Below are 9,019 nucleotides of genomic sequence, written 5' to 3'. Positions count from 1 at the left end.
GGTGGATTTGCCTTAACACCCCCCCCCCCCCAAAAAAAAAACCCCTCATTAAAATTTCCCCTAAAAATTTGCCTTAAATTTGCCCGTTTCCCCCTTAAAAAAACACCCCTGGATTTGCCCTAATCTCCTCCCCCTCCCCCCGGGGAGGCGTGGCCTGGGTGGGAGGAGGGGGCGTGGTCTGGGTGGGAGGGGGGGGCGTGGCCTGACTAAGCCCCGCCCCCCCCCCGGCAAGAGGCTGATGGTAACCATGACGACGAGTACCGGTGGGCGGGGCTGGAGCCCCCCAAGGTGATGGTCACCACCTCCCGGGAGCCCAGCGCCAGGCTCCGCCTCTTCGCCAAGGTGGGCGGGGCCACGGGGTGGGGGGGGGGCGTGGTCTCGGGGGGGTGGAGCCTTGGTGGGGGTGTGGCTTCGATGAGAGGGGGCGGGGCCAGGTTGGACCCTCCTCCCCGCCCTCCAGCATCAATGGGGGTAAACGGGGGCGTGGCTTTTTCGCGGGGGCGTGTTGTGGGAGGGGCTTGCTGGGAGGTGGGCGGGGTCTTGTGTGGCCACGCCCCCTTTGTCCTTTTCCTTCTTCCGGGGGGGGGGAGGGGGGGGGAGAGACCTTTAAAGGGCCATAGGGGGGGGGGGTGGTGGTGATGGGAGGGGGTGGAGCCTCCCTGGGTGGGCGGGGCTTGGTGTGGAGGTGGGCGTGGCCCTGTACGACCCCGCCCACTTTGGCCCTGCCCCCCGGGGCTGTTCCTACGGGGGGGGAGTGGGGACCCTTAAAGGGCCATTGGGGGGTTGTGGGAGGGGGTGGAGCCTCCCTGGGTGGGCGGGGCTTGGTGTGGAGGTGGGCGTGGCCCTGTACGACCCCGCCCACTTTTGGCCCCGCCCCCTGGGGTGGGGCAGGGGACTCTTAAAGGACCATAGGGGATGGGGGGGGAGACCCTTAAAGTGCCATTGGGGGGTTGTGGGAGGGGGTGGAGCCTCCCTGGGTGGGCGGGGCTTGGTGTGGAGGTGGGCGTGGTCCTGTATGACCCCGCCCACTTTTGGCCCCGCCCCCTGGGGTGAGGCAGGGGACCCTTAAAGGGCCATAGGGGGTGTGGGGGGGGAACCCTTAGAGGGCCATTGGGGGGTTGTGGGAGGGGGTGGAGCCTCCCTGGGTGGGCGGGGCTTGGTGTGGAGGTGGGCGTGGTCCTGTACGACCCCGCCCACTTTGGCCCCGCCCCCCGGGGCTGTTCCTACGGGGGGTGAGTGGGGACCCTTAAAGGGCCATTGGAGGGTGATGGGAGGGGGTGGAGCCTCCCTGGGTGGGCGGGGCTTGGTGTGGAGGTGGGCGTGGCCCTGTATGACCCCGCCCACTTTTGGCCCCGCCCCCTGGGGTGGGGCAGGGGAGTCTTAAAGGACCATAGGGGATGGGGGGGGGACCCTTAAAGGGCCATTGGAGGGTTGTGGGAGGGGGTGGAGCCTGCAGGGGTGTGGCCGAGGGTGTGGGCGTGTCCTTCCCTGACCCCGCCCCCTTTGGCCCCGCCCCCAGGAGGTGTGCCTGCTGATCCCGGGGGCGCGACGCATGAACCGGGGCCGGGCGGAGCTGGGGGCCCTGGTGGGGGCCTGTCGGGCGGCCGGCGTCACCGACCTCCTGGTGCTGCACGAGACCCGCGGGCGGCCAGGTGCGGCCCCGGGGCATGCTGGGAGGGGGCGGGGCCAAAGGGGGGGCGGGGCTAAAGGGGGCGGGGCTTGGGGAGCCGCCCTGGGCGGGGAGGGGGCGGTTGGGGAAGGCCCTGGGGATGGAGAAGGGGAGGAGCTAAGGGAGAAGGGGAGGGGCTAAGAAGGGGAGGGGCTAAGGGGGAAGGGGTGGGGCTAAGGGAAGGGGTGATTAGTGGGCGGGGCTAAAGGGGGCGGGGCTTGGGGAGCCGCCCTGGGTGGGGAGGGGGCGGTTGGGGAAGGCCCTGGGGATGGAGAAGGGGAGGGGCTAAGGGAGAAGGGGAGGGGCTGAGAAGGGGAGGGGCTAAGGGAGAAGGGGCGGGGCTAAAGGGGGCGGGGCTTGGGGAGCCGCCCAGGGAGGGGGTGGGGGTGAGGAAGCCCCTGGGGCTGGAGAATGGGCGGGGCTAAGGGGAAAGGGGCGGGGCTAAAGGAGTGGGAGTGGCTGAGGGGGGCGGGGTTTCTGGGAGGGGGCGTGGCTTGAGGAGTGGGTGGAGCTTTGTGGGGGTGGGTGTTCCAGGGGCGGGGCTAAAGGAGAAGGGGCGGGGCTAAAGGAGTGGGAGTGGCTCAGGGGCTGCTTGGGGGGGTGGGGTGTGGGTGGGCGGAGCTAGTCTTTGGTGGGCGGGGCTTTACGGGATGGGCTTTCCGGGGGGGGTGGGGTTAAGGGAAGGGGCGGGGCTAAAGGGGAAGGGGCGGGGCTAAAGGGGAAGGAGCGAGGCTGAAAGGGGGGGGCCGGGGCCACCCTGTGCTGGGGGGGGGGGGGGTGTAGGAAGAATTGGGGGGGAGGGGGCGGGACTTGGGGGGGGTGGGCGTGTCCATCTGAGGCCCCGCCCCCCCCCCCGTTGTCCCCCAGACGGGCTGGCCCTGTGTCACCTCCCCCACGGCCCCACGGCCCATTTCACCCTGAGCGGGGCCGTGCTGCGGCAGGAGGTGGGGGGGTTGGGGGGGGCCCCCCTGGCCGCCCCCCATCTGCTGCTGCTGCGCATGGACACCCCCCTGGGGCGGCGGGTAGGGGGGGGGGGGGGTGACAGGGGGGGGGGGACATGGGGGGGGGACGACATTGGGGATGTGGGGGGGACATGGGAGGGGGTGGAGGGGACACTGGGGACACGGGGGGGACATAGAAAGGGTGGGGGGATATGGGGGGGGCACGGGGATGTGTGGGGGGGGCATGGGGACATGGAAGGGGTGGGGGGGACATTGGGGACACGGGGGGGGACGTGGGGGGGACATGGAAAGGGTGGGGGGGACATTGGGGACACGGGGGGGGGACATGGGAGGGGGCGGGGGGGACATTTGGGACATGGGGGGGGACATGGAAGGGGGTGGGGGGACATTGGGGACACGGGGGGGGACATGGGAAGGGGCGGGGGGGACATTGGGGACACGGGGGGGGACGTGGGGGGGACATGGAAAGGGTGGGGGGGACATTGGGGACGTGGGGGAGACATGGGAGGGGGTGGGGGGGACATTGGTGACGTGGGGGGGACATGGGAGGGGGTGGGGGGGACATTGGGGACGTGGGGGGGACATGGGAGGGGGCGGGGGGGACATTGGGGACACGGGGGGGGACGTGGGGACATGGGGGGGGACATGGGAGGGGGCGGGGGGGACATTGGGGACACGGGGGGGGACATTGGGGATGTGGGGGGGACATGGGAGGGGGTGGGGGGGACATTGGGGACACGGGGGGGACATGGGGACACGGGGGGGGACATGGGAGGGGGTGGGGGGGACATTGGGGACATGGGGGGGGGACATGGGAAGGGGTGGGGGGACATTGGGGACACAGGGGGGACATGGGGATATGGGGGGGGGACATGGGAGGGGGTGGGGGGGACATTGGGGACGTGGGGGGGGGACATGGGAGGGGGCGGGGGGGACATTGGGGACACGGGGGGGGCACGGGGATGTGTTGGGGGGGGGGCATGGGGACATGGAAGGGGTGGGGGGACATTGGGGGGGGGACACTGGGGACGTGCCCGGGGGGGGGGGCAGGGGGACATGGAGGGGGGTGTGTGTGTGGCCTTTTTTGGGGGTGGGGGTGTGACACACCCCCCCCCCCTCGTGTCATCGTGTCGTCCCCCCCCCCCCCCCCCCCCCCAAAAAAAAGGTGGGGACCATCCTGAAGCACCTCTTCCCCGTCCCCCGCCCCCACACCCGCCGGGTGGTGACATTCGCCAACCAGGATGACGTCATCTTAGTGCGGTGGGTGACACTGGGGGGGGGGTGACACTGGGGGGGGAGGGGGGGGGGGTGACACGGGTGTCCCCTCCCCCCCGGTACTGACCCTTCCCCCCCCTCTCTCCCCCCCCCCCCTCAAGGAACCACGTCTACCGGCGGCGGGGGAGGGAGGTGGAGCTGGAGGAGGTGGGACCCCGCTTCCAGCTGCGCCGTGAGTGTCCCCAAGTGTCCCCAAGTGTCCCCAAGGGGTCCCCAAGTGTCCCCAAGGGACCCATCGATGTCCCCAAGGGGTCTATGAGTGTCCCCAACTGTCCCCAAGGACCCCAGGAGTGTCACCGAGTGTCCCCAAGGGCTCCTAGAAGCATCCCCAAGGGGTCTACGAGTGTCCCCAAGTGTCCCCAACTGCCACCAAGGGATCCATGAATGTCCCCAAGTGTCCCCAAGTGTCCCCAAGGGACCCATCGATGTCCCCAAGGGGTCACCAAGTGTCCCCAAGTGTCCCCAAGGGAGCCATTGATGTCCCCAAGGGGTCTATGAGTGTCCCCAAGTGTCCCCAAGGATCCCAGGAGTGTCCCCAAGGGGTCCCCAAGTGTCCCCAAGGGACCCATCGATGTCCCCAAGGGGTCACCAAGTGTCCCCAAGTGTCCCCAACAGCCACCAAGGGACACATCGATGTCCCCAAGGGGTCACCAAGTGTCCCCAAGGGACCCTAGAAGCGTCCCCAAGTGTCCCCAAGGACCCCAGGAGTGTCCCCAAGGGGTCTACGAGTTGTCCCCAAGTGTCCCCAACTGCCACCAAGGGACACATCGATGTCCCCAAGCTAACTATGAGTGTCCCCAACTGTCCCCAAGGACCCCAGGAGTGTCCCCAAGGGGTCCCCAAGTGTCCCCAAGGGACCCATCGATGTCCCCAAGGGGTCTACGAGTGTCCCCAAGAGCCACCAAGGGACACATCAATGTCCCCAAGGGGTCACCGAGTGTCCCCAAGGGACCCTAGAAGCGTCCCCAAGCGTCCCCAACTGCCACCAAGGGACCCATGAATGTCCCCAAGGGGTCCCCAAGTGTCCCCAAGGGAGCCATTGATGTCCCCAAGGGGTCCATGAGTGTCCCCAAGTGTCCCCAAGGACCCCAGGAGTGTCCCCAAGGGGTCTATGAGTGTCCCCAACTGTCCCCAACTGTCCCCATGAATGTCCCCAAGGGGTCTACAAGTGTCCCCAAGGACCCCAGGAGTGTCCCCAAGTGTCCCCAAGGGACCCATTGATGTCCCCAAGGACCCCAGGAGTGTCCCCAAGGGGTCTACAAGTGTCCCCAAGGACCCCAGGAGTGTCACCAAGTGTCCCCAAGGGCTCCTACAAGCGTCCCCAACTGCCACCAAGGGATCCATGAATGTCCCCAAGGGGTCTACGAGTGTTCTTAAGTGTCCCCAACTGCCACCAAGGGACCCATCGATGTCCCCAAGGGGTCCATGAGTGTCCCCAAGGACCCCAGGAGTGTCCCCAAGTGTCCCCAAGGACCCCAGGACTGTCCTCAAGGGGTCTACAAGTGTCCCCAACTGTCCCCAAGGGACCCATTGATGTCCCCAAGGGGTCCATGAGTGTCCCCAAGTGTCCCCAAGGACCCCAGGAGTGCCCCCAAGGGGTCTATGAGTGTCCCCAAGTGTCCCCAACTGTCCCCAAGGGACCCATGAATGTCCCCAAGGGGTCTACAAGTGTCCCCAAGGACCCCAGGGGTGTCACCAAGTGTCCCCAAGGGCTCCTAGAAGCGTCCCCAAGGGGTCTACGAGTGTCCCCAAGTGTCCCCAACTGCCACCAAGGGATCCATGAATGTCCCCAAGTGTCCCCAAGGGACCCATCGATGTCCCCAAGGGGTCTACGAGTGTCCCCAAGTGTCCCCAAGAGCCACCAAGGGACACATCGATGTCCCCAAGGGGTCACCAACTGTCCCCAAGGGACCCATTGATGTCCCCAAGGGGTCCATGAGTGTCCCCAAGTGTCCCCAAGGACCCCAGGAGTGTCCCCAAGGGGTCTATGAGTGTCCCCAAGTGTCCCCAAGGACCCCAGGAGTGTCCCCAAGGGGTCTACAAGTGTCCCCAAGGACCCCAGGAGTGTCCCCAAGTGTCCCCAAGGGCTCCTAGAAGCGTCCCCAACTGCCACCAAGGGATCCATGAATGTCCCCAAGGGGTCCATGAGTGTCCCCAAGTGTCCCCAAGGACCCCAGGAGTGTCCCCAAGGGGTCCCCAAGTGTCCCCAACTGTCCCCAAGGGACCCACTGATGTCCCCAAGGGGTCCATGAGTGTCACCGAGTGTCCCCAAGGGGTCCATGAGTGTCCCCAAGTGTCCCCAAGGACCCCAGGAGTGTCCCCAAGGGGTCTACGAGTGTCCCCAAGTGTCCCCAAGAGCCACCAAGGGACACATCGATGTCCCCAAGGGGTCACCAACTGTCCCCAAGGGACCCATTGATGTCCCCAAGGGGTCCATGAGTGTCCCCAAGTGTCCCCAAGGACCCCAGGAGTGTCCCCAAGGGGTCTACAAGTGTCCCCAAGGACCCCAGGAGTGTCCCCAAGTGTCCCCAAGGGCTCCTAGAAGCGTCCCCAACTGCCACCAAGGGATCCATGAATGTCCCCAAGGGGTCCATGAGTGTCCCCAAGTGTCCCCAAGGACCCCAGGAGTGTCCCCAAGGGGTCCCCAAGTGTCCCCAACTGTCCCCAAGGGACCCATTGATGTCCCCAAGGGGTCCATGAGTGTCCCCAAGTGTCCCCAAGGACCCCAGGAGTGCCCCCAAGGGGTCTATGAGTGTCCCCAAGTGTCCCCAACTGTCCCCAAGGGACCCATGAATGTCCCCAAGGGGTCTACAAGTGTCCCCAAGGACCCCAGGGGTGTCACCAAGTGTCCCCAAGGGCTCCTAGAAGCGTCCCCAAGGGGTCTACGAGTGTCCCCAAGTGTCCCCAACTGCCACCAAGGGATCCATGAATGTCCCCAAGTGTCCCCAAGGGACCCATCGATGTCCCCAAGGGGTCTACGAGTGTCCCCAAGTGTCCCCAAGAGCCACCAAGGGACACATCGATGTCCCCAAGGGGTCACCAACTGTCCCCAAGGGACCCATTGATGTCCCCAAGGGGTCCATGAGTGTCCCCAAGTGTCCCCAAGGACCCCAGGAGTGTCCCCAAGGGGTCTATGAGTGTCCCCAAGTGTCCCCAAGGACCCCAGGAGTGTCCCCAAGGGGTCTACAAGTGTCCCCAAGGACCCCAGGAGTGTCCCCAAGTGTCCCCAAGGGCTCCTAGAAGCGTCCCCAACTGCCACCAAGGGATCCATGAATGTCCCCAAGGGGTCCATGAGTGTCCCCAAGTGTCCCCAAGGACCCCAGGAGTGTCCCCAAGGGGTCCCCAAGTGTCCCCAACTGTCCCCAAGGGACCCACTGATGTCCCCAAGGGGTCCATGAGTGTCACCGAGTGTCCCCAAGGGGTCCATGAGTGTCCCCAAGTGTCCCCAAGGACCCCAGGAGTGTCCCCAAGGGGTCTACGAGTGTCCCCAAGTGTCCCCAAGAGCCACCAAGGGACACATCGATGTCCCCAAGGGGTCACCAACTGTCCCCAAGGGACCCATTGATGTCCCCAAGGGGTCCATGAGTGTCCCCAAGTGTCCCCAAGGACCCCAGGAGTGTCCCCAAGGGGTCTACAAGTGTCCCCAAGGACCCCAGGAGTGTCCCCAAGTGTCCCCAAGGGCTCCTAGAAGCGTCCCCAACTGCCACCAAGGGATCCATGAATGTCCCCAAGGGGTCCATGAGTGTCCCCAAGTGTCCCCAAGGACCCCAGGAGTGTCCCCAAGGGGTCTATGAGTGTCCCCAAGTGTCCCCAACTGCCACCAAGGGACCCATGAATGTCCCCAAGGGGTCTACAAGTGTCCCCAAGGACCCCAGGGGTGTCACCAAGTGTCCCCAAGGGCCCCTAGAAGCGTCCCCAAGTGTCCCCAACTGCCACCAAGGGACCCATCGATGTCCCCAAGGGGTCTACGAGTGTCCCCAAGGACCCCATGAATGTCCCCAAGTGTCCCCAAGGACCCCAGGAGTGTCACCAAGTGTCCCCAAGGGCTCCTACAAGCGTCCCCAAGTGTCCCCAACTGCCACCAAGGGACCCATCGATGTCCCCAAGGCAACTATGAGTGTCCCCAAGTGTCCCCAAGGACCCCAGAAGTGTCCCCAAGGGGTCTACGAGTTGTCCCCAAGTGTCCCCAAGTGCCACCAAGGGACACATCGATGTCCTCAAGGGGTCCATGAGTGTCACCGAGTGTCCCCAAGGGGTCTATGAGTGTCCCCAAGTGTCCCCAAGGACCCCAGGAGTGTCCCCAACGGGTCCCCAAGTGTCCCCAAGGGACCCATTGATGTCCCCAAGGACCCCAGGAGTGTCACCAAGTGTCCCCAAGGGCTCCTACAAGCGTCCCCAAGGGGTCTACGAGTGTCCCCAAGTGTCCCCAACTGCCACCAAGGGACCCATCGATGTCCCCAAGGGGTCTATGAGTGTCCCCAAGGACCCCATGAATGTCCCCAAGTGTCCCCAAGGACCCCAGAAGTGTCCCCAAGGGGTCTACGAGTTGTCCCCAAGTGTCCCCAACTGCCACCAAGGGACCCATGAATGTCCCCAAGGTGTCTATGAAGGCCCTCAACCGTCCCCAAGGGCCCCAGGAGTGTCCCCAAGGGATCCCCGAGTGTCCCCAACTGTCCCCGAGGACCCCCAGGAGGGTCCCATGAATGTCCCCAACGTGTCCCCGTGTGTGTGTGTGTCCCCCTCAGCCTACCTGATCCGCCTGGGGACCCTGGAGCAGGGGGACGCCGCCGACGTGGAGTGGCGCTGGCACCCCTACACCGCCACCGCCCCCAAACGCCGCCTGCTCAGCGCTGCCTGACCCACGCCCCCCCCCCGGGACCCCCCCCGGGACCCCTCGGACCCTCCTGGACCCCCCCCCGGGATCCCTCGGACCCCCCCGGGACCCCCCCGGCCACCTGGGACCTCCAGGACCCCCCCCCCCCCAGGACCTCCATGGGACCTCTTGTACCCCCCTGGGACCCCCCCGGGACCCCCCCTGCCACCTGGGACCCCCAGGACCCCCCTGGGACCCCCCTGGGACCCCCCCAGCCACCTGGGACATCCCTTGGACCCC

At 66.2% G+C, this 9,019-nt stretch overlaps 1 protein-coding gene across 1 annotated transcript; it reads left to right on the top strand.

Moving 5' to 3' along the window:
• The first annotated feature begins 246 nt into the window (after positions 1–246).
• IMP4 (IMP U3 small nucleolar ribonucleoprotein 4) lies at positions 247–8,764 on the top strand. Its single transcript, XM_074167893.1, has 6 exons — positions 247–342; positions 1,520–1,652; positions 2,537–2,691; positions 3,797–3,891; positions 4,008–4,078; positions 8,652–8,764. Exons 1-6 carry the CDS (start codon positions 292–294, stop codon positions 8,762–8,764), a joined length of 618 nt encoding a protein of 205 aa, XP_074023994.1. The 5' UTR covers positions 247–291.
• Positions 8,765–9,019: the final 255 nt, after the last annotated feature.

Source organism: Numenius arquata, unplaced genomic scaffold (genome assembly GCF_964106895.1).
Source record: "Numenius arquata unplaced genomic scaffold, bNumArq3.hap1.1 HAP1_SCAFFOLD_1799, whole genome shotgun sequence".
Lineage (NCBI taxonomy): Eukaryota > Metazoa > Chordata > Aves > Charadriiformes > Scolopacidae > Numenius > Numenius arquata.
Note: the sequence above shows the minus strand (reverse complement) of the source record. Positions and strands in the feature narration are given on the sequence as shown.

What these genes read in the sequence shown, in the direction of transcription:
- IMP4 (XM_074167893.1), top strand. Translation starts at nt 292, where the DNA reads ATGGTCACCACCTCCCGGGAGCCCAGCGCCAGGCTCCGCCTCTTCGCC. An exon ending in CGAGACCCGCGGGCGGCCAG is followed by an intron (nt 1,653 to 2,536) that starts GTGCGGCCCCGG and finishes GTTGTCCCCCAG; the next exon opens with ACGGGCTGGCCCTGTGTCAC. An exon ending in ACACCCCCCTGGGGCGGCGG is followed by an intron (nt 2,692 to 3,796) that starts GTAGGGGGGGGG and finishes CCCAAAAAAAAG; the next exon opens with GTGGGGACCATCCTGAAGCA.